Here is a 25,580-nt window from a genome sequence, read left to right on the forward strand (position 1 = left end):
TCAAGTCTTTGTCTCAGGCTGTGTCAAAGAAAGAACAACATTGTTACATGTTCAGTGTGCTTCAAAGGGAAGTTTAAATAAAACACCCTAGTGGTTGTGTCACTTTCTTAATCTTTTACAACTCTGTGTAGAAAGGCAAGTTAGGGATTATAAATTTTTTAAAGCAAAGTACTTTTCATAAAAGCAGAGAAAAACATTTTAAAATGTCTAAACAGTCAAGACAGAGTTAAATGAATTCCTTAGCAAAATAATCCAGACTGGTAAAATACCATTTCTATACTATGATATATTGTGCAGCTCAGTGTTTTGACCAAATGTTTTTATAAGGAATTTTAAAATGTTGATTTAATTAATGTGTTTGGAATGGTAACTATACTATAATCATAACCAGATTAATGTTTATGTTTAATGTACTAAAAATAAATCAAGAGGGAACCGATTTCTCTTTTTTTCCCCAAACAAATATTTAATACAGAATATTTAAGACTAGTTTAACTTGTCTTATTAAGCATTCTGGATAGTTCCTAGATTATACAAAACAAACAAAAAACAACAATAAACAAACTCAGACCATACTTTTTCCAGCTGAATCAAGAAGTTTTTGTCTGATTTATAAAAGAAAGAGCCAAAAACTAAAGGAGAGGAAAGAGACTTTGAAGTTAAAACAAAACAAAGGTTATTAAAAAAATGACCTTCAATGTTTATCCTTAACTCTTAGCTTCAAGTAGCTGAGATATTGACTTCTTTAGAATTTATTCAAAATAGCTATTTTGTGATTAAGAGACTGAATTTCAACATCTTCTTTGTAAAATTATGGACATAATAATATTGAAAAATTAATAGGTACAATATTCATGTCTCTCATTCCTGCTATTCAGAAGTCAGAGATTGGAGCATTATGGTTCAAAATAAACTCAGAAAGTTACCAAGACTCCATATCTCAACAAACAGCTGGATTTGGTGGAATGTACCTGTAGTTCTAGCTATGCAGGAGGCATAAGAGAATTGTACTTCAAGGCCAGCCTTGGGCAAAACCCATAAGAACCTATATTAAAAAATAAGCAAAAGCAAAAAGGGCTGGTGTTATTGCTCAAGTGGCAGAGAGTTTGCCTATCAAGTGTAAGATTCCAAGTTTAAACTCCAGTACCACAGAAATCAGACCATGTATGTGCATGAATTTCAATAAGGCTGGGTGCCAGTGGCTAATGCTTGCAATCCTAGCTACTCAGGAAGCTGAGATCTGAGGATCATGGTTCAAAGCCAGCCTGGGTAGGAAAAGTCTGTGTTTGAGCGTCCTATTCACAATTAACCACAAAAAACTGGAAGTAGAGTTGTGGCTCAAGTAGTAGAGTGCTAGCCTTAAGCAAAAAAGCTCAGGACAGGGGCTGGGTATGTGGCTTAGCGGTAGAGTGCCTCCCTAGCATGCATTAAGCCCTAGGTTTGATTCCTCATCACCACATATATAGAAAAAGCCAGACATGGTTCTGAGGCTCAAGAGGTACAGTGCTAGCCTTGAGCACAAAAAAAAAACAAAAAAAAAAAAAGCCAGGGATAGTGGTCAGTCCCTGAGTCCAAGCCCCAGAACTGACAAAAAAAGAAAAAGCATCTAGGCCCTGATTGCAAATCCTAGTATATGCACTAAGAAATAAAAGTTTCAATAAGGACAAAAAATATAAGATATGATTTAATCTGTAGACTCCTTCATTTAAAAAAAAATTCACTTACGTGTGAAAAACAAAAACTAAATATTTTCCTAAAATAATACTGGTACAATTTACGGTCCTAACTGAAACTGTTCTGTTCATTTTTATTTTTCAGATAGAATCAAAGAGTTTGTTATTCCCTACTATAAGTACTACTTTTCAGAAACTATCAATACTTTTCAGAAAGCATCGATAACTTAATTAAGAAAAGCAAATTTGGGCTGGGAATATGGCCTAGTGGCAAGAGAGCTTGCCTCGTATACATGAAGCCCTGGGTTCGATTCTCCAGCACCACATATCTAGAAAACGGCCAGAAGAGGCGCAGTGGCTCAAGTGGCAGAGTGCTAGCCTTGAGCAGAAAGAAGCCAGGGACAGTGCTCAGGCCCTGAGTCCAAGCCCCAGGACTGGCCAAAAAAAAAGTGAATTTAAGCCTAAATCAAATAAAAATCTAATTACTACGATATTCATCATTTAAAATAAAACAAAGGAGTCTGATCTCAAGACTGGAGAGCAAACCACTGCCAGGCAGCCCCAGCCTGACTCCAGCTGTCACTGCTGTGGCAGAGGGAGAAGGGGAGGGGAAGGGGGGGGGCTGTGATGTAAAGGAACTAGAGCAACTGAGGAAGCCATTCATTGGTGGTCTAGGATTTGAAACTACAGATGATACTAGGAATGTGGCTTAGTGATAAGAGTGCTTGCCTAGCACGAAGGCCTGGGTTCAATTCCTCAGCACCACATAAAGAGAAAACGCCGGAAGTAGCATTGTGGCTCAAGAGGTAGAGTGCTGGCCTTGAGCAAAAAGAAAGCAGGGAGCTCAGGCCCTGAGTCCCAAGTGCAGGACTGGAAAAACAACAACAACAATAACAAACCCCACGTATTGAGAAGCCAGACACCAGTGGCTCACGCCTATAATCCTAGCTACTCAGGAGGCTGAGATCTGAGGATCGAGGTTCAAAGTTAGCCTGGGCAGGATAGTTTGTGAGACACCTATCTCCAATTAGCCACCAGAAAACTGGAAGTGATGCTGTGGCTCAAAGTGGTAGAGAACTAACCTAGAGTAAAAGAAAGCTCAGAGACAGTGCACAGGGCCCTGAGTTCAAAGCTCTGCCCTCCCTCCACTCCCCAGCAAAAAAGAATTCTAAGAAAAGGGACATACTCAAAGATTGTGTGGCAAAGACAGATCTTCAGACAAAGCATTCAAGGGGCTTCAGTTTTATGACTTACTCACGTGTTGAAGAGGTGGATACAGCAATGCGTGCTAGACCCCACAAGATTGATGGGCATATTGTAGAACCTAAGAGAGGTTCCGTAAAGTCTAGAGATGATTCTATAAAGTCAGGTGTCCATCTAAAATTGAAGATATTTTTGTTCGTGGCATTAAGAAATATACAGAAGGATTTGAGAGACTATTTTGAAAACTATGGCAAGATTGAAAACATGTAAGTTACAGAAGACAGAGTGGGAAAGAGGACTTGCTTTTTGTAACTTTTGATGATCATGACACAGTTAATAAAATTGCTGTTCAGAAATATTACACGATTCATGGGCATGACTGAGAAATGAAAGGGCCCTTTCTAAACAAGAGGTGCAGTCTGCTGGATCGCAAAGAGGTCAGAAGTGGATCTGGCAACTTGAAAATTCATGGAGGAAACTTTGGGCATGGTGGAGACTCTGGTGGAAGAGGAGGCTATAGTGGAGGTGATGGTAGCAGAGGTAGTGATGGAGGAGGTGATGGTGGCAACAATGGCAGTGGTCCTGGTTATAGTATTACAGGAACCTGTGGTGGTGGTGAACCAGGATATGGAAACCAAGCTGGTAGATAAGGCGATGGTGATGGTGATGGAGGAGGATATGATGATTACAATGAAGGAGGAAATTTGGGTGGCAGTAACTATGTGGTGGTGGAAACACTAATGATTTTGAAAATTACAGTGGACAGCAGCAAATTATGCACCCATGAAGGGGGACAGTTTTGGTGGAAGAAGCTAAGACAATCCACATGGTGGTAGTAATGGATCTGGTGGTGGAAGTGGTGGATATTATGGCAGAAGGACAGAAAAACAACAGAAAAGGGGCTACAGTTCTTAGGAGAAGAAAGAGTAAGGAGTTGTCAGGAAAGCTGCAGGTTACTTTGAAACAGCTGTTCCAAATGCATTACAGAAACTGTTAAAATCTGCCACAGAGGATTGATGAGCTATAGTTAGAAAAGTTACTGCAGCTTAAACAGGGCACTCCCCTTACTCAGGACTGTCATAGCCACAGTTTGCAAAATGTATAGCTGTTGATTAATGCAATATAGTATCAATTAGCTGCACATTCTTATCTGTGGTAGCTTTGTCTTTTCCTTTTTTCCTTTGCATCAGGTATATTGCCCTAAAAAGTGTAGTAGTGGAATAAAAAAATTATGGAATTTTTAACTTTTCAGTATTTATGTAGTTCCGTTTTTCTACAGTTTAGTACAGAAACGTTAACAAAATGCAGTTTTGAAGGTATTTCCTTGTGAGTTAACAAGACCATTATTAATTACTATTTTTTTTTTTTTTTTGGCCAGTCCTGGGCCTTGGACTCAGGGCCTGAGCACTGTCCCTGGCTTCTTCCCGCTCAAGGCTAGCACTCTGCCACTTGAGCCACAGCACCGCTTCTGGCCGTTTTCTGTATATGTGGTGCTGGGGAATCGAACCTAGGGCCTCGTATATCCGAGGCAGGCACTCTTGCCACTAGGCTATATCCCCAGCCCTTAATTACTATTTTTTATGAATTTTGCTAAAGTAACTGTAAAGAAACACCTACTGGGCTGGGAATATGGCCTAGTGGCAAGAGTGCTTGCCTCCTACACATGAAGCTCTTGGTTCGATTCCCCAGCACCACATATATGGAAAACGGCCAGAAGAGGCGCTGTGGCTCAGGTGGCAGAGTGCTAGCCTTGAGCGGGAAGAAGCCAGGGAAGGTGCTCGGGCCCTGAGTCCAAGGCCCAGGACTGGCCAAAAAAAAAAAAAAAAGAAACACCAACTGACTCACAGTTTCAGGGGAATCTATTCTCATTTCCAAACCATGGTATTAACGGGTTCTGACATGTAAAGAGACTAGATATTTGTGTTGTGTGTTTTAGATACAGAGAAATGGGTATTTAAATTAGCCGATTTGTGATTAGGATTACCTTCAACTAAACAAAAAAACCACCTTCAAAATCCCTATTTGGTTTTGGTGCCTTTTCCTTTTTATACTTAATTTTATTTTACTGTAAGGATGATGTCAGAGAGGTTACAGTTATATAAGTAAGGTAATAAGAACATTTCTGTTGAACATTGTTACCTACTTCTTGTTTTCTCCACTTTCCTTCCCCAGAGTCCCCTCCCCCCTCGTGTTGTAAAGTTCATTTCCAACATAGTGTCTTGTGAGTATTCCTGTTACATTGGTTCACTCTTTGTCCTTTGTCTCACCACTATGTTATTCTCCTTCCTTTCCTGAAATCAAATAAACATACATACAAGACTCCATACCAAAATAAAAAACAGTGACAACGGGGGATAAACCAAAGGAAAAAAAATAAAAGAAAGAAAACAGAAATAACTTCACACAGTACATTAGAAAAAACAAAGGAAACAAATAAATAAAACCCTCTTGTTTCCGTATCTTGGAATTCATTTTAATTAGCATCATTTTTATATGGCCATATGTACTTAGCTATTGAGCTATTGTGATCCTCTGCTAGGACTATCCTAGACATATACTAATTATTACAAATGAGGGAAACCATGGAGCCTATGTTGTAAATCATGATTTTAGTGTGTTAAGATTTGCTGAATCCTAGCTGTGTTTAGAACATCTCCATTTACTTTGATCACCTTGAAACTGACTGCTACCATAGTTTTGGAATGTAAAACATGTCTGCTGCCCTCTATTTAACTGTGTAAAGGACAGCAGATGTTTTCCCCATCCCTTTAAAAACCATTCTCAATTGTTGATACAGCACCACTAAGTTTGCAATGTCTGAGCATACTAGCTGCTTCCTGATTTTATTCTGTTTTGTTTTGTTTTTAACCCCTGAGGCCTATAAATTTTATTACTTTCTTTGGTTTAGTTATTTTCCCTATGTGAGTTTTCAGAGCATGGGAATAAAAAGACATTTCGTTGTCAAATCCTTAACAGGTTGGTAAGCTTTTCTGTTTGTACCCTACACATTTTTAATGAGTAATGTAATTGTCCAAAATAACAATGCAGCAGATATGTAGCACAGTTGCTTAGTACAAGCTTCTCACCACCCACCTGGATTGAAATTTGGATAGTTTTGGGTTGAGTTTTTTTTTTTTTTTTTTTTGCCAGTCCTGGGGCTTAAACTCAAGGCCTAAGCACTGTCCTTGGTTCTTTTTGCTTGCACTCTACCACTTGAGCCACAGCACCACTTCTGACCTTTTCTGTTTATGTGGTACTGAGGAGTTGAACCCAGGGCTTCATGCATGCCAGGCAAGCACTCTACCACTAAGCCACATCTCAACCCTTGGATAGTTTTTGAGTTCTTAGTTAAATTTCTAAAGAACACACTGTTAAAAGAAAAAAAACAAAAACCACACTTTACTCCTCTGTATGTTTCAACCTAAATTATGTTGATGTGAGTTAGCAATTTGTTTGAAAGACTTGGGTTGAGAAAAGTTTTCCATAATAAGGTCATACATTATATAAGCCAATGTCTACTGTTTGCAATAGCCAGTCCTCACAATTTCATTTAAACCCTTAGTGTATACCCCATTAATACTATTTCTTTGACAGCTGAATGCAGAATTCAAGATTTTTATGTGGTTTTTAAAGTAGTAAGCAAAACAAACTATGAAAAGTGGAATGGAGGGGCTGGGAATATGGCCAATTGGTAAAGTGCTTGCCTTGCATACATGAAGTCCTGGGTTCCATTACTCGCCCTCACTTATATAGAAAAAGTGGGGTTGGTCTTTTTAGGGTTTTTATCCCCTTTGTCTAATTTTCCCATTTTTCATGACTGCTCTTCCTTTTAAGCTTTTTAAAGATTGCTTCCAGGGCTGGGAATATGGCTTAGTGGCAGAGTGCTTGCCTTGCATTCATGAAACCCTGGGTTCGATTCCTCAGCACTACATAAAAAAGAAAAAAAGCCAGAAGTGGCTCTGTGACTCAAATGGTAGAGTGTTAGTCATAGCACAAAGAAGCCAGGGACAGTGCTAGTGCTCCGGCCCTGAGTCCAAGCCCCAGGACTGGCAAAAAGAAAGAGAGAGAGAGAGAGAGAGAGAGAGAGAGAGAGAGAGTTTCCATATACATGAATTTTTATGCCTTACTTTTTAAAAATTCAGTGCTTTGAAGAATTAATCATACTGTTGTATGTGGCAGAAATTCATTCAGAGTTACTTTTTTTTATAGAACAAATAGTTACTTTCCCCCATTATGAACCTTGTGACTTCTGACAACTTAAATAACCATTGTATTCATAATCTCTATCACATTTCACAAAAGGAGACATTTGGTGTTTCAGATATATTTAGTACTTTAAGGTAGCCAATGCTGTTGCCAACAGAAAAGTGTGAAATAATCAGAGAGTACATACTCTTACTATTTCTTGTAAAGGGTGAAATAAGCAGACATGACTTACACACTTGCTACTTCTAATGTTCTGGCAGCAAAGTCAGTAGTCAGAAACAAAGGTCAAAGATCATTTTTGTGGGGTTTTTTTTTTGTTTTTGTTTATAATAAGAGATGAACTTATGGTAGCAAACAGAGCAAACAGAAAAGCTTGAGAATTAAAAGAAAATGAAGAAAAATATGCTTTAAGCATAAACTGGGAATGGCTTTATGAAATAAACACTTCAGAAAGCTATCCTTAATCTGTTTCTAAAGCACTGAAATCCTTCACTCATAATTTCTACAATCTCCACATTGATCCCTTATTAACCAAACTAACTATTGTACATTATGCGGTACTTTTTTAAAAGGGTCCTACTAAACATTGTGTTCAATTGAAAGGATATTAAAATAAATTATGTCTCTATAAGATCAGTATTTTCTCCAAAACTAAGTATTTGCTCCGTTTCTAGAAATGACATTTCTTAGTGAAGTCAGGAAGAATGACAGAATACCCACAGTATTGATGAAGTCAAGGCAAGTTTAGAGTAACTGCTGCTGGTGCTTTTTTATTCTCCAACACAGACACTTTCCTAAGTCCCTCTTCTTTTCTATTCTTTTTTCTCTTTCATGTTCTTTCTCCCTACAAATACACACACACACACACACACACACACACACACACACACACACACATCTGTAAGCCTGTCTCAGAGGCACCCACATGTCCTACTTAGAAGCACTATAGAAATTCTGCCATATGCAGAAAATTTTATTTTGGTCCAATCCTTTAAAGCTATACAAGGACAAACAAAAATTCTATAACTAAAACATTTATAGTAAAAAGCCAACACAGTGAGAAATATTTTTTTTATTTATACTACTGTGGGTATATTTCAGATGGTGAATCTTAATATATCACAGATTTTACTTTCTAAAAAGAGTGAGAAGTTTATAATACAGAAAATGTTAATAGTTACTAAAAGATATCTCTCAATTCCTATGTATTTAATGCTACCAATTGTGTGCATGCATATATATATATATATATATATATATATAAAACTTTTAAGTTATAAGGTAACTCTTTTTGCTTTCTAGCATTCCTCCCCATAATGAAAATATGCCCACATTCTTGCCATGGTCTCATGGTACCTGGGGTCCCTCCCCTTTTACTTCGAATTGTCCACATGCCTTAATGAGACTAACAGGAAGTTGGCAAATAAAATGTGAGCATGTAATGTGTCATAAAACATGGTTGGGTAGCTGGGCTATCTCTTGTCCAAGCCTCAGACAGAGAAGATTTGAACTCTTTATAGCATTGAGCTGGGTCCATCCTAGATCATCCAAATTCCAGCTGACCTACATATCTATGAACATGAGAATACATATTTACTGTTAAAGCCACTGATCTTAGGACTGGCTTTATAAAGTTTAATTAGCAAATAAATACAGGACAAATACAGTTTATTCACTATTGACCATATAAAATCTGACACAAGTATATACGTGTGTGTGTGTGTGTGTGTGTGTGAGAGAGAGAGAGAGAGAGAGACTATCTGTATTTAACTTTCAACGTTCTAAAAGCAGGCATCTTAGAATATATTATTTTGGTCCTGCCAATGTTTTTCTCACAATCACAGGCATATTAACTTTCAAACAAAATAAAGGTACCAAGTCACTGGCCTAACTCAGTTTTTCCCCCCTCTGGCTCTACAGATTTTTTTCTCCTGTGTTTCACCTTTGATTCTAGGAAGGACAGAACTGATCAATAAACATCTACTGGTAAGAGTCAAATCTACTGCCCAGACTGCAAAGCCTTTTCTACTGTGACAGGACTCTAGCCTCACCAAGCCTGAGATGGTGATCAATCAAACCACATTTGGGCTGCATAATTAAGATTACTAATTATGCATAACTCTTGCTGCTGCCCCCTCCAATTTTTCCTCTATTTAAACCTAAAGATCATGTTAAGTTTTCCAAAGACTGGCCAAAATGCTTACTTTCCCTTCTCCCACGGCTGGGTTAAATAATCTTTTCTTTTTTTCCTCTCTCCTCTTCCTCCTATTTCCTCCTCCTCTTTCTCTTTAATTGGCTTACTGGAACCTAGACTATTGGGCTCCCACAGCCAGAGCATTTGCCCTGTACTTCAGAATGAAAGGGAGTCTAAGTAATGCCTGGAAACCCACTATTAGCTACAGAACTAATTTTTAACATCACAAAAACTAATCAAATTAACTTAAAACAAAGTACCCCAGCTGTTTTTTTGGAATAAGATATAATGAAATCCAAAGATAAACACTTATGTTTCTACCTTTTTTTTTTTTTTTTCCTGCTGTCAGTTTGAACTCAAGACCTTCCCCTTGCTTGGCTTGTTTGCTCAGGCTGGTACTTATCAATTGAGCACACCTCCAGCCTACTGTTCTGTTAGTTAATTGGAGATGGAGTCTCATAGACTTTTCAGCCCATTCTGGGTTAGAACATCAATCCTCCACATCTCAGCTCCCTGAGTAAGTAGGATTATAAGAGTAGCCATAGGCACCCTGCTTAAATGGGTGTCTATAACCAAATTCAGAGTAATTTCAGTATTAAAATAAAGGTTCACGAATCCAAATAATACTGTAAGTGAGAAGAAAAGGTGTATTGTTCTTTTTTTATTATAAGAATGCCAATTAACAAATGAGAAAAAAATAACAAAATTCTTTAAATCACAAATTTTATAACCCATATAATAATAGGTTCAAAGAAGGATAACTAAGGCATGCAGAAGCTAATAGGTTGTTAAAGAACAAAATTATTTTAGTATGCTCAAGTACTTAACCAACCAAAGATGGTTTACTAATTGCAAAAGGAAAATGTACTTTTCCAGTGAAGAGATTGGATAGTTCCTACTTTCACTGACATTATGTGTCTCTTGGCTGTGATACAATATTACATGTACAGCTTTGTTCATAAGTATTCTTTTGGTGTGTGTACTCACAGTGGGCTTGAACTCAAGGCCTTGAGCTCTTACTTGGCTTTCTCACTAAAGGGTGGCACTCTACCATCAGAGCCACGCCTCTACTTTCCACTCATAACTATTCTTGCCAAAAACACTTAACCAAATAAAACAAGTCTCTAGATATAGAAACTTCAAGGGATGAAAAATAAGAAAACTGATAGCTGGGTGATGGTGGATCACATATATAATCCTAGCTGTTCGGGAGGCTGAAATCTGAGAATTACCATCTGAAGTCAGCCCAGATAAATAAATCTGAGAGCCTCCTATATCAAAATTAACCAGCAAAAAGCCAGAAGTGGAGTGGTGGCTCAAATGACAGAGTGCCACCCTTGAGCAAATGCCACACAAGAGTGCCAGACTCTGAGTTCAAGTCTTAGTACTAGTACAGTTAAAAAATTGACAAATTGGACTCCTTAGAAGTCAGTTTCCTGGGAAATAACTTTTAAAAATAAATTATTTTTCCATAGGAAAAAAAAGACAATCAAATGTAATATGTGAATGGAATATAATTTATTATATCCTATTTTAGAGGGAAACAAAATCCCTTCTGGATGAAGCCTGGATATAAGCTGATAATATGTATGATTGTCAAACTTTTTAGATTTGAAAAATGATGTGCCATATTTTCAAATGGCTTAAGTAATAATAATAGGTACATAAACCAGGCTGCCCTCCATCTCCAGAGTATTGGAATTGAAAGCATGTGCCACTACACTAGGATCTTTGTTATATTACTGTATTAAAGAATAAATAATTTCTCAGAGGATACAAACTTCCCTTATCTCTTTTGTTTGTTCCTTCCACACTAATAGTTTTTTTGTTGTTTTATGTCTTGTTTTTGACAAAGGGTCTCCTTATGGAACCTAGGCTGCACTAGAACTTACTATGGAGCACAAGCTAGCCTTGCAATTGCTGATCTTCCTCTTTCTGATTCCCAAGTTCTAGGATTATAGTGTGTGTGTGTGTGTGTGTGTGTGTGTGTGTGTGTGTGTGTGTGTGTGTGTGTGTTTTGTTTTTGCCAGTCCTGGGACTTGGACTCAGGTCCTGAGCACTGTCCCTGGCTTCTTTTGCTCAAGGCTAACACTCTGCCACGTGAGCCACAGCGACACTTCTGGCCGTTTTCTGTATATGTGGTGCTGGGGAATTGAACCCAGGGCTTCATGTATATGAGGCAAGCACTCTTGCTACTAGGCCATATTCCCAGCCCCAGATTACAGGTTTTGACCACTATGATCATTGCCATTAGTTACAGATAAAAACATTTTGTTTTGCCTTTTTAAGTAATTAGCAAGTATTTCAGCCAGCTTCATTTCCCATTATTTATCTATTTAGTTGCTTTGATGCTGTCACAGAAATAGTAAAAACTACAAAATTATAACAGGCTCACCATATTCACAGATTTAGCACACATGGTTTTGATCAAGCATGGTCAAGATTTTCTTGGGGGGTGGGGGTGGTCCTGGAAGTTGTCCGTGAGCTCCTTTTGCTCAAGGCTAACATTGTACCACTTGAGCCACAGTGGCACTTTCAGCTTTTTCTGTGATTAATTGGAGATAAAAGAGTCTCAAGGACTTTCCTGCCTGGGCTGACTTGGAACTGCAATTCTCAGATCTCAGCCTGCTGAGTAGTAGATAAGATTACAGGTTAAGCCACTAGCACCCGGTAGATAATTTGCTTAAGTGTTATTTGCCTAGTAAAGAATTGTATTTGTTAATTAAACTAGTTCAGCTAATTTTCATATTAAATCACTAAATTCTCTTTACTGAACAGAGGCTGCTCAGTCTGTCTCATAAATATAGAACAGATAAAGTGAATTAAAGTTTCACTACTAGGTTTCACTCACCTAGAATAACATTCTTTCAGAAACTTACGTTTAATGCATGTATTATATGCAAAAGGACTCGTTAAAAAGTTATCCACCACCCGGGGCTGGGGATATGGCCTAGTGGCAAGAGAGCTTGCCTCCTATACATGAGGCCCTGGGTTCGATTCCCCAGCACCACATATACAGAAAACGGCCAGAAGTGGCGCTGTAGCTCAAGTGGCAGAGTGCTAGCCTTGAGCAAAAAGAAGCCAGGGACAGTGCTCAGGCCCTGAGTTCAAGGCCCAGGACTAGCCTAAAAAAAAAAAAAGTTATCCACCAGTAATGTCTTAAGCACAAAGGGAAACAGGATGAAGAACAGGAGATGTAAAAGGAGAAAATGAGGATAGACCCCAGAAAAAGCCAGCAGATTCAGAGTAGAATACTATGCACACCACAGGGAGACTATTGTAAAGGAGAGGCTCAGAAAATAAGATCTCAATGGAAGAAAAGAACCTAACCTTCCTTAATTCCACAAATGTCTAGAGCCAGATTTCCACAATTGTCTAGAGCCAGGTCTACTTATAATTATGTGCTAAAGAGGTACAGAACTGGGCTGGGGATATGGCCTAGTGGCAAGAGTGCCTGCCTCATATACATGAGGCCCTGGGTTCGATTCCCCAGCACAGAAAATGGCCAGAAGTGGCGCTGTGGCTCAAGTGGCAGAGTGCTAGCCTTGAGCAAAAAAAAAAAAAAAAAAAAGAAGCCAGGGACAGTGCTCAGGCCCTGAGTCCAAGGCCCAGGACTGGCCAAAGAGGTACAGAACTATTCACTATGTATTTTCCAGGTTCCTGTGTAACAAAAGCAGTCAAATATGATGCTTTAAAGACCAGAAGAGGAGAAAAACTCCAAAAAGTAACAATGGACTTTAACAAGAACACATGAAGCAGGAGTTACAAACCCTCTAAAACTCTAGCCAGTTGTGTCTTGAAAAATTACCAATGTTTGTTGATTAAACATATACTTCGGGACTCCGATGGCAATCTCAGATTAAAACTGCTAAAGGTTACAGCAAAATAAATGATATGGATTTTGGATTTCTTTTCTTTTCCAGTCTCCACAGAAAATACAACCTGTAAACTACCCTGCAGTTACTGAAATTGAAAGAAAAGAAAGTGTTTTCACTTTTTTGTTTTGTGAATAGGCAACTAGTATCTACCAGCCAGAAGTCAGAGGTGATATATAATCTGAATAGAATCTATGTTCTGAGTAGGGTATAGCAATATTCACATCTTCCCAACATAAACATAAATTTTTGATAACTATTTTAAAACATACTGAATTAATCCCTTAAAAAAAATCAAACCCACAACATTAACAGTCCGCCACTGGCAGAGTGTAATCCTGACTTAGAAGGCTGCTATTTGAAGATCACAGTTCAAAGCCAGCTTGGGCAGGAAAGCCTATGAGACTCGTACTTCCAATTAGTCATCACAAAGCTGGAAGTAGAGGTGTGGCTCAAGTGTTAGAGCACTAGCCTTGAGCAAAAACAGCTTGGACATGGTGCCCAGGTCCTGAGTTCAAGACCTAGAATTGGTGCGCATGCATGTGCGTGCATGCACACACGCGCACACACACATACATTAGTAGACTTCTCATTCTGCCAAATGTTTTAAACACAGTTAAAAACCGGTGAGATGGCTAGTATAGAGATTTCTTTATGCCCTCAGGCATAAAGACTCAGGGCCTGAGCACTATCCCTGGCTTCTTTCTGCTCAAGGCTAGCACTCTGCCACTTGAGCCACAGCGCCACTTCTGGCCTTTTCTATATATGTGGTGCTGGGGAATCGAACCCAGGGCTTCATGTATACGAGGCGAGTACTCTTGCCACTAGGCCATATTCCCAGCCCCCCAGCACATTCTTTTTTTTTTTTTTTTTTTTTTTGGCCAGTCCTGGGCCTTGGACTCAGGGCCTGAGCACTGTCCCTGGCTTCTTCCCGCTCAAGGCTAGCACTCTGCCGCTTGAGCCACAGCGCCACTTCTGGCCTTTTCTATATATGTGGTGCTGGGGAATCGAACCCAGGGCTTCATGTATACGAGGCGAGTACTCTTGCCACTAGGCCATATCCCCAGCCCCCAGCACATTCTTAAAGGCACACTTTTTCACACCTGTAATCCTGTCTACTTGTAAGGTGGAGATGGAGAGGGTTGCCATTCAAGAAAAGCCCAAGCAAAGGGTTATTGAGACTCCATCTCAACAAGAAAGTCAGGCAGTGATGGCATAGCCAATAAATAGTTCCAGCTGTAAGGAAGGCATAGGAAAAACACTGTTCAAGAATGGCCCGTAGCAATAAAGGCCCCAAGATAGGAATCTTTTTTTTTTTTTTTTTTTTTTTTTTTTTGGGCCAGTCCTGGGCCTTGGACTCAGGGCCTGAGCACTGTCCCTGGCTTCCTTTTGCTCAAGGCTAGCACTCTGCCACTTGAGCCACAGCGCCACTTCTGGCCATTTTCTGTATATGTGGTGCTGGGGAATCGAACCCAGGGCCTCATGTATACGAGGCAAGCACTCTTGCCACTAGGCCATATCCCCAGCCCCTAGGAATCTTTTAAGACTTGCCTGACTAGAAAGTCTGCAACTTGACTGTCCATCTTTTCCTGTCTGCGATCCTCAGATTTCAGCCTCCTGAGTAGCTAGGGTTACAGGTGTCAACCACCAGCACTCAGCTTAAATGTTTTTAAAAAAGTATTTGTTGGGAGCTTAGTCATGGACACTTACTGTCTACCAATAATAGAACAGTCAAGAAGTTAAAAGAAGCTATTTAAGGGCTGAGAATATGGCCTAGTGGTAGAGTGTTTGCCTAACATGCATGAAGCCCTGGGTTCAATTCCTCAGTACCACATATACAGAAAAAGGCAGAAGTAGCACTGTGGCTTAAGTGGTAGAGTGCTACTCTTGAGCAAAAAGAAGCCAGGGACATTTCTCAGGCCCTGGGTTCAAGCCCCAAGACTGGCAAAAAAAAGAAAAAGAAAAAAGGCTATTAAAGCTGTAAGTGAACTTGGATAGAGAAAGACACTTCCTACTAAACTACCTTAAAATCAAGATGACATATGAAAAGATCTTTATAGGCACAATAAGATCCTGAAAATATAAAACAGTTTGCAAAACCAAGGCTTTATCATCTATCATAAAAATGATATGTAAAATATTAAGCTAATGTTTCAATTAATATTATCCTCAGAAGATTTAATAATCTTTTAACACTTCAATTAAAATATAATTTTCATATCATAAAATGAGCATTAAACTTCTGAAAATATTAAGGATATTCAGTAGGAAGAGCTGTGGTTCAAACATTTTGCAATCAAGGTATCACAATACCAGACTTCAAGCTCTACTACAGGGCCATAATAACAAAAACAGCCTGGTATTGGTATAAAAACAAATCGCAAGACCAATGGATTAGAATTGAAGATCCAGAAATAAAACCGCACTCTTACAGTCAGCTGATATTCGACAAAGGAGCTAAAGACATACAATGGAATAAACATAGCCTCTTCAACTACTGGTGCTAGGAGAACTGGGCAGCCATATGCAGAAAACTCAAAGTAGACCCAAGCCTATCACCAAGCACCAAGATCAACTCAAAATGGATCAAGGACCTCAATATCAGACCTGAATCCTTGAAACTACTGAAAGACAGAGTAGGAAAGATGCTAGAACTTATAGGCACAGGAAGGAACTTCCTGAATAGAGTCCCAGGGGCACAAAAAATAGGGGAGAGACTCGACAAATGGGACTACTCAAATTAAAAAGTTTCTGCACAGCTAAGGACATAGCCACCAAAACAGAAAGACAGACAACCATATGGGAAAGGATCTTTACCAGCACAGCAACAGACAAAGGCCTGATATCTGTTATCTACAGAGAACTCAAAAAACTAAGCCCCTCCAAGCCCAATAAACCAATTAGGAAATGGGCAAAGGAGCTAAAGAGAGACTTCACAAGAGAATAAAAAAAAAATGGCAAAGAAACATATGAGGAAATGTTCAACATCCCTGGTAGTAAAGGAAATGCAAATAAAAACAACCCTGAGATACCACCTCACCCCAGTTAGAATGGCCTATACTCTGAACTCAGGAAACAACAAATGCTGGAGGGGGTGCGGGGAAAGAGGAACCCTTCTCCATTGTTGGTGGGAGTGCAAATTAGTATAACCACTTTGGAGAACAGTATGGTGGTTTCTCAAAAAGCTCAATATAGACCTACCCTATGACCCAGCCATACCACTCCTAGGCATCTATCCTAAACAGCAAACCCCAAGATATCAAAAAGACATTTGTACTTCCATGTTTATCATGGCACAATTCACAATAGCCAAAATATGGAAACAACCCAGATGCCCCTCCACAGATGAATGGATCCAAAAAAATATGGTACCTATACACAATGGAATACTACATAGCGATTAGGAATGGTGAAATATTGTTATTCGCAGGGAAATGGTCAGAACTCGAACAAATAATGTTGAGTGAGACAAGCCTAGCACACAGAAAACAAAGGGGCATGATCTCCCTGATATATGACTGTTAAGAAAGGGAGATGGAGAGACAGTAGAGACCAGGTCTGTGAAACCAAAAACTGCTTGTCAAATGGTATTTCCCACAGGATTGGGGCAGCGACCCAACAGTATGTAACTAAAACCAAACAACTACTCAACATATAAAGGTCAAAAATTGACCTCTCAGTGGAATACAATAGCTCAAAAGCTATGTATGTACATTCATATAAGACTACTGTCGACATATTGTCTAATATCGACATTACATTTAAAGCCCTAGGCAAATTTTCTTGGGCTTGGCCACGTGGCCACTGTATATGTTCTTGATACATTGTATACTGTATATATGTCTACCTGACCTAGAGAAGGGACAGAAAAACAGGGCGTAAGATATCACAAGAAATGTACATACTGCCCTACTATGTAACTGTACCGTTTTTGCACAACACCTTGTCAAAAAATTTTGTGTTCAATTAATAAATAAATTGAATTTAAAAAAATTGCAATCAACAAAATGCATACTAGATTACTACTATTTAAAATGTAGAACCTGCCTTCCTAATTACATCAACAGAAATTTCCTAGGAAGAGTTGAAATGACTTTCATTAATCATTTTTTGCAAAGCTTGTTCATTTCATTATTCAAAAGTAATCAGTAAAGAAATAGGTATGCTCAATTTGTTTTAAACACTAAACAAAGAATAAATGCACCAAAACACTTGGTACTCCATAATTATGTGTAATCTAAATGAAAATTTTAAGAACTTAAATAGAAACAATCATTATAAATGAGCTAGGAATATTTTTTTAAAAATAGAGAACAAAAACATGTCTCACTAATAAAAAACGGAAAAACAAGCCAGTCACTGTGGCTCAAACCTGTAATACTAACACTCAGGAAGCAGTGATCAGAGGACTGTGATTTCAGGCCAACCAGGGCAAAAATACTCACAACATTCCACCTCAATCAATGGCTAGGCACAGTGGCAGACACCCATCATCTTCATCTCAATGTTTTGAGGAAGTAAATAGGAGGATGGAAATCCAGGTAACTCAGACATAAAATAAGACATGAGGCCCTATCTCAAAACATAACCACAAGAAAAGGGCTAGCAGAGTGGCTCAAGTGGTCATATGCCTGCCTAGAAAGCATATGCCCCTGGTTTCCTATCCTATTATCTGCACCAGAATGGAAAAATAAAAACTCGAAAAATAACTTTTCAAAATCATCCAGTAATGTTTCATTTGACAACAACTACTACTACTCTTCTTTGTGTGTGTGTGTGTGTGTGTGTGTGTGTGTGTGTGTGTGTGTGTGTGTTGCCAGTCCTGGGGCTTGAACTCAGGGCCTGAGCACTGTTCCTGGCTTCTTTTTGCTCAAGGCTAGCACTCTACCACTTGAACCTCAGCGCCACTTCCAGCTTTTTCTGTATATGTGGTGCTGAGGAATCGAACCCAGGGCTTCATGTATACAAAGTGAGCACTAGGCCATATTCCCAGCCCTACTACTACTCTTTTAAAGATATAATAAAACATGTACTCGCATAAGTCATTGATGAAAGTGTGAACTGTTTCAACCATTTCAAATGTGATTTGATAATATCTGAGGAACTTTAATACTCTTACCACTGGAAATGGAAATTCTAATTCCAGGAATTATAATTTTTTACATAACTGTTTATCTACATAGATGTACACTGTAATAAAAAAAATCTGGAAATAGCCTAAATGTCCAAAAACATGGGAACAAATAAGGAAAATACCTAGTTGATGTGAAATATTACATAGCTATTAAGAGTAACAACTACAGCTGGGCAACAGTGGCTCACACCTGTAATCCTAGTGATTCAGGAGGCTAAGATGGGAGAATCACAGTTTGAAACCATCACAAGCAGGAAAGGCCATGAGACTCTTACCTCCAATTAACCACCTAAAAACCAGAAGCAGAGCTGTGGTTCAAAGTGGTAAAGCACTAGTCTTAAGCAAAAAAGCTCAGGGACCATGCCCAGGCCCTAAGGTCAAGCCCCATAACCGACCCTCCCAAAAAAGGAAAAATTATAAAAAAAAAAGTATAATAATCTTGAAAATACTATATTACATTAATGAAAAAGATACAAAAATATGTATCATTACTGATGCAACTACACAAAATTAGAAGCACTACAAAAAAACATTTGAAATTAACTATGATTGCACCTGAGTGTAGAGTTTGGAGATTATATTTTTCCTTTTTTACTTATGTCACTTTCCTTTTTCTTTTGTGGAGATGAGGTCTTGCAATTTGTCCTGCTATTCTCAAACTTCTGGACTCAAGAGATCCTCCCACCTCAGTGGGCTTGAGCAGCTAGCACTAAGTAAGCACCTGCTTTCTTGCTCAACTTACACTATATTTCTACGTTTTTCAAAGGGATAAGCAGCCATTACTTTAATTACAGAAGTAAATATATGCCTACTTTAAAGATTCAAAAATACAGACATACTATTTCCCAGAGTTACCTCACATTTTCTCCCTGTGATTTGTGGTTTGTACAATTTTTTAAAAGAGGAAAAAAGCATCACCACCAATTTAATATTTTTTTATTTTAATGTCATGAAAATTAAACACTTAGCAATTACAGGGTAAAAAAAGAAAAACAACTACAAAAACAATACTTGCAAAACTGTTTGGTGTAAGTGAACTGAACACCTCATGGGGGGAAAGGAAAAGGGGGAGGGAGGAAGGGAGGGTATGAGGGATGAGCTAACAAAACAGTACAAGTTATGTATCCAATGCCTAACATATGAAACTGTAACTTCTCTGTACATCAGTTTGATAATAAAAATTTGAAAAAAAAAGAGTTATTTTTCTTGGGACATGCAAAACTTAATATTCATTTTGTTTGCTAAATTCAATTGGACTCAATATTTTTGTTTGAAAAACAAAATATATTGTGTAAATATTCCTAAATTACAACACTTTACTTAAATATTTTCCCTTTTTATTAGGATAGCATTAGATGGTTATACTCCTATTTTTGTATTAAAAAAATTACAGTAAACCAAGATATAGGTTACAACCTGAAAATAATGAAGCTTAAAAAGATCTTTAAGGCTAATATATTTACACACTCACCTCTTATCTTTCATCTAACTGGATCTAGAAGTGAATAATAACAAGCTTGTTTTTTTGTTTAAAGAAAAATAATGTCCCTAATTCAATACAATCTCCTAATTAAAGTTAATGGCCCGCAGTGGGTAGAAACTACCTAGAGAAACCCTAATCATCCATTTTAGCAATTGACCCAGTAATGTCCACTTATCATATTTTTACTTTGCCACAAAGGACAATTATGTATGAGTTAGCTGTCAAATCTTTTTATCTTTTTTAGCCTCCTTTAATCTAGATCTTTTCTATGTTTCTTTGACTTTTTTTTGTTGTTGTTGTTTTTGCTGGTCCTGGGGCTCCAACTCTGGGCTTGGGCACTGCCCCAGAGCAACTTTTTGCTCAAGGCTAGCTCTCTACCACCTGAGCCACACAGCTCCACTACCAGCTTTTTCTGTGATTAGTTGGAGGTAAGACTTTCCTGCCCAGGCTGGCCTTGAACCGTGATCCTGAGATCTCAGCCTCCTGAGTAGCTAGAATTATAGGCTTGAGCCACCAGTGCCGGCATAATTGACAGTCTTGAAGACTATATAACCCACTCCCCTATTGTAAAAGAACAGTATTAATTTAGGATGTGTCTAGTGATCTCTCATGACTGACTACAGGCTTAGCTGGAAAACAGTACTATAATGTAGTGATGCATCCTCCAAGTAATAATGCTTTCATTAATGATAATAAATTTTGATGACCTGGTCAAGATGCTGTCCAAATTCTCTTATTTATAATTATTAATTTTCCCTTGTAAGTATATTAGAGATATAGTTTAAAGCCACACAAATGTGCTGGTTTCTCATTGAAATTGCCCTCCAATTTAGGACCCTTTGATAATTCTGTGTTAGTATGGTGGCTGCAGAATTGGTGACTATGCCACAATTATATTTATCAGTTGTTAGTCCTTGACATTCTACTCATAAATTCTTTATTTTTTTTCTTTTTCTCACAATTCATTACCATTTAACATTTGCCATTTAACAAAGCAGTTTACGAATACAATATATTACGATCAGTGTCACCCCTTACATTCTCACTCATCCTTCCCCATGCACGCCTCCCTCACTTTTGATTTTGTAAGATACACATTGGATTCTTGACTGCAGTCTCCCTCTGTTCTCTTCATTCTTCTATCTCTTTGCCCTTGACTCTATCCCCACCCCTTTTGGGCACCTACTTCCTGGTGTTTCATGTTGATGAACTTTGATTTTGCCATATTAAGGAATTACATTATTTGGGGTTCTCATTTGACCAAAATGACCCAGATTTAGTCAGTAGACATTCCTTCAGCTGGCTCCTGCATCCTTGTGATGAGTCTTCCCATACTTAATAATTTCATTTTCTTTTTTGTTTGTATATGTAAAAATAGTGGCTAGTGGCATGATAACAAAACCAAAAACTGCATACTAAAAGCTATACTAAGAGAATTGTCGGGGCTGGGGATATAGCCTAGTGGCAAGAGTGCCTGCCTCGGATACACGAGGCCCTAGGTTCGATTCCCCAGCACCACATATACAGAAAACGGCCAGAAGCGGCGCTGTGGCTTAAGTGGCAGAGTGCTAGCCTTGAGCGGGAAGAAGCGAGGGACAGTGCTCAGGCCCTGAGTCCAAGGCCCAGGACTGGCCAAAAAAAAAAAAAAAAAAAAAAAAGAGAACTGTCACTAGATTTCAAATCCTATCTGTCCAACTTCATTATTTTCTGGTGTATCCTTTGTTTCCTTTTCTAGAGATAAGCAAATACATATATTTTCTTATTTCCTTTCTGCCTTATGCAAAAGTACCCCACCCAGGTCATTTCATAAACATGTTGCTTACTTCTTTTTTTATAGCAATGTAGTCAATACCTCGATACATGGGGCTGGGAATGTGGCTTAGTGGTAGAGTGCATACCTAGCATTCATGAAGCCCCAGGTTCCATTCCCTAGTACCACATAAACAGAAAAAGCCAGAAGCAGTGCTGTGGCTCAAGTGGTAGAGTGCTGTCCCTTAGCAAAAGAAGCTCACGGACAGTGCCCAGGCCATGAGTTCAAGTCCCAGGACTGGCAAACAAACAAACAAACTTCCACATATGTATGTATCATACAACATTTAAACTAATTGCCTATTCTTGAACATGTAGTTTCCATTATTATGTGATTACAAGTGATAATACAATGAGTAACTCCATATGTGTATTTTCATACTATTGAAGATGTATCTTCCAGATAAATTCTTACAAATGTGAGTATAAAGGGAAGACTAAGTACATGTATACTTTTCTGGCTTTTGAGATAAGGTCTATGTTGCTGAGTCTAGCAACATAGGGCTCCTGGGCTCATGTAATCAGGACCTGGGCATTGTCCCTGAGCTTCTTTTGCTCAAGGCTAGCACTGTACCACTTGAGCCACAGTGCCACTCCCGGCTTTTTCTGCTTATGTGGTACTGAGAAATCAAACCCAGGGCTTCATGCATGGTAGGTAAGCACTCTACCACTAAGCTACATTCCCAGCCCGAGTATTATATTTTGAGTCAAATATATCTTGTACTATGCTGATACCTTTCCAGTCCTGGTATAGCTATTGGATTTTGAGTATTAGCTAATCATAATTTTACACTGCTAGAATTCTCCCTCTCACACCTTTCAGCCCTGAATGCTTATTTGTTTTGTATTTTCAAAAACTCTGGAGAAAGGAATTACAAAGAAAAGTTACTTACTGAGTGTTGTTGTGTCAGGCGGTGGAAAATTCTCAGTAAAGTTGACATTACATAAATCTGTGCTACAGCAGCAAAAACGGTATGTTCCATTCTGAATCGAGGGAGGAGTGGTAGTTACTACACATTCTTCATAGTGACATTCTTGGGGATCTCCAATGTGAGACCAACATCCTATAAACCATTATTAACATAAACAAGTTAGAAACAATATGATAAAGAAAACAACAAATAATTGCAATAAATATGAGAAAGCGAGGGTACCTAAGTTATAATCTTCCAAACCAATTTTTAAAAACAGCAAAGAAATCAACAGATACATCATGGGAAAAAAAGGCACCAACAAAGGTTTAACTTTAATTCAAACCCCATGACTGCAAAAAAAAAAAAAAAGAAGGGCTTAACTGTACCATTGTACTAAGAATTATTAAAGCAATTAACTGTTTGCTCAATTAAATTGTTCTTGGTTTTAAAAATAAAATGTACAGCCATAACAAGGACTCAATAACATATACAATTCATCCAATAATGAACTGAATGTAAAAGACAGTATTTTTGGAAAGCCCCATGCATTTTTAAATACAGAGCTTTAACATACTCTTATTTTATTTTATTTATTTATTTTTGCCAGTCCTGGGCCCTGGACTCAGGGCCTGAGCACTGTCCCTGGCTTCTTTTTGCTCAAGGCTAGCACTCTGCCACTTGAGCCACAGTGCCACTTCTGGCCATTTTCTATATATGTGGTGCTGGAGAACAGAACCCTGGGCCTCATGTATAGGAGGCAAGCACTGTTGCCACTAGGCCATATTCCCAGGCCCAACATACTCTTAGTTTATAATCTAATAGCTCTATATCAATGAATCCAGTTCAAAGAAGTAAACAGATAAAATCAAAGATATATATCCAACGTTGTTCACTAAAGCACTATTACAGTCCAAGACTGAAAAAGCATAATGTCCATAATATGTAAGTAAAATGTGATAAAGGTGTACAGGGAAACACAGTGCACAGGTTATAAATGTTTTCGGAGACTAGATAAATTATGGTAATTCTGTATAAATAATTTCATACCCTTTTTATTCCTTTTTTTCTTCATTAGGATATGAAAAAGGATATGAAACTATACAGAATAAAATTTGAAAAATATATGCACACGTAAACATTAAAGGCCTATAGAAATCATACATCAAGGGATAAACAATTACAGCAAAAAAAACTTCCTTTATTATAATCATGAATTTTCCTTCAATATTGGGTTTGAATTCAGAATCTCATACTTGCTAGCCCATTTCCAGACTTTATTATACTGGTTATTTTTTAGATAGAGTCTCCTTTCCTACCCTGAAAGCCTGAACTACTAAGTTAGAACAAGAGACATGCACAACCACACCTAGCTAACAGTTAAGAAGGAGTCTTGTAAACTGTTTGCCCAGGTTGGCTCCCCTAAGTATTTAAGATGACATGGATAGCCACTGGTGCATGGATTGTAAAAATATTTTTAAGAGTATGAAATTATTGCTGGGAATATGGCCTAGTGGCAAGAGTGCTTGCCTCCTACACATGAAACTCTCGGTTCGATTCCCCAGCACCACATATATGGAAAATGGCCAGAAGTGGCGCTGTGGCTCAGGTGGCAGAGTGCTGGCCTTGAGCAGGAAGAAGCCAGGGACAGTGCTCAGGCCCTGAGTCCAAGGCCCAGGACTGGCCAAAAAAAAAAAGAGTATGAAATTATAAGGTTGTATATTTGTTTGTAGATTTCTATATTTTTCAAGCTTCATTTCAGTGTATATTAACATAAGAAAAATGTTTTAAGACTAAAAAATCAATTTTCCTTTACAAATTTGGGACTTATAGGTGTATAAATACACACATGTGTGTAATGTATATATACATTTTTTAATTTTACTATTTATCTGTAATGGATTTAATCTATCTACTTGTTCTTTTTAGATAAACTTCAATTACATGAAACACAAAGCCATTTATAAAAATAGTATTACTCGCCTTGCTTTACAAGATTTATGTCTCCTTTTGATTTCTCCCACAGGCCATAGCAAGTGCTACCTTTTGAGCATAATATTGTTCCATTTTCATGAGAGATTCTACTCTCACCTATCCCAAGGTCTTGTTGATATGGGTCTTTGAATGCACATAGCCGTTCTTGATTCTGGGAAGCTAAAATAAAGAAATACATTATATAAAACCATCTTATTTACATAATAGCACAAATTTTCCTAATAAGCCCTTCAAATTCTTAGTACCTTTGCTTAGTAAACTTTTAACTTTTCATTTGTTCAACAGCTTTCTTCTACTCATTAATTGTAACATATAAGCAAGACGTAAATTTTAAAAACCTCATCTCCCAAAGCAATCCCTTTTCACTCAAAATTCTCACCACTACTCATCTTATTAAACAAACTTTTGTGTCCAAAGAAAAAAATATTATCAAAGAAAATATCCAAGCTAGATACCAAGAAAATATTACAGGAAGGGCAGGAAAATGCCAGGTCTCCTAGGCACAAGTCGAAACTTTGCATCAAACTGAAGAGTTTCTGTGTAGCAAAGGACATAGCTAGCAAGATAAACAGAAAGCCCACAGAATGGGAGAAGATTTTTATCAGCATGCATCAGACAAGGGCCTCATATCTAAAATATACTTAGAGATAAAAAATTAAGCCCCCCACAAATAAACTCTCAAAGAAACAACAACCCAATTAATAAATGGACTAAAGACTTAGAGAGACTTCTCAGAAGAAGCAAGAATGGCCATGAAGAAATGTGAGGACACATGAAAAATTGTTCAACATCTCTGACCATAAAAAAAGAAATGCAAATGGGGCTGGGAATATGGCCTAGTGGTAAAGTGCTTGCTTTGTATACATGAAGCCCTGGATTCTATTCCTCAGCACCAAATATATAGAAAAAGCCAAAAGTGGCACCGTGGCTCAAGTGGTAGAGTGCTAGCCTTGAGCAAAAAGAAGCCAGGGACCCTGAGTTCAAGCCCCAGGACTGGAAAAAAAAACAAAACAAAACAAGAAATGCAAATCAAAACAACATTGGGATTCCACCTCATCCCAGTTAGAATGGCCATTATCAAGAAAAGTAATAATAAC

General features: G+C 38.2%; 1 protein-coding gene across 2 annotated transcripts in view; it reads right to left on the reverse strand.

The window, feature by feature from the left end:
* The window catches only part of Bmpr2 (bone morphogenetic protein receptor type 2), a 120,924-nt gene that overhangs the window by 35,031 nt on the left and 60,313 nt on the right, over positions 1–25,580 (reverse strand). For both annotated transcript variants that reach the window (XM_048344945.1, XM_048344944.1), the window contains exons 2-3: positions 24,472–24,642; positions 22,471–22,641 (exon numbers count right to left, since the gene is read on the reverse strand). In XM_048344945.1, coding sequence (XP_048200902.1) covers positions 22,471–22,641; positions 24,472–24,642 — 342 coding nt within the window. The remainder of the gene's footprint in view (positions 1–22,470; positions 22,642–24,471; positions 24,643–25,580) is intronic.

Source organism: Perognathus longimembris, chromosome 4 (assembly GCF_023159225.1).
Source record: "Perognathus longimembris pacificus isolate PPM17 chromosome 4, ASM2315922v1, whole genome shotgun sequence".
Classification (NCBI taxonomy): Eukaryota; Metazoa; Chordata; class Mammalia; order Rodentia; family Heteromyidae; genus Perognathus; species Perognathus longimembris.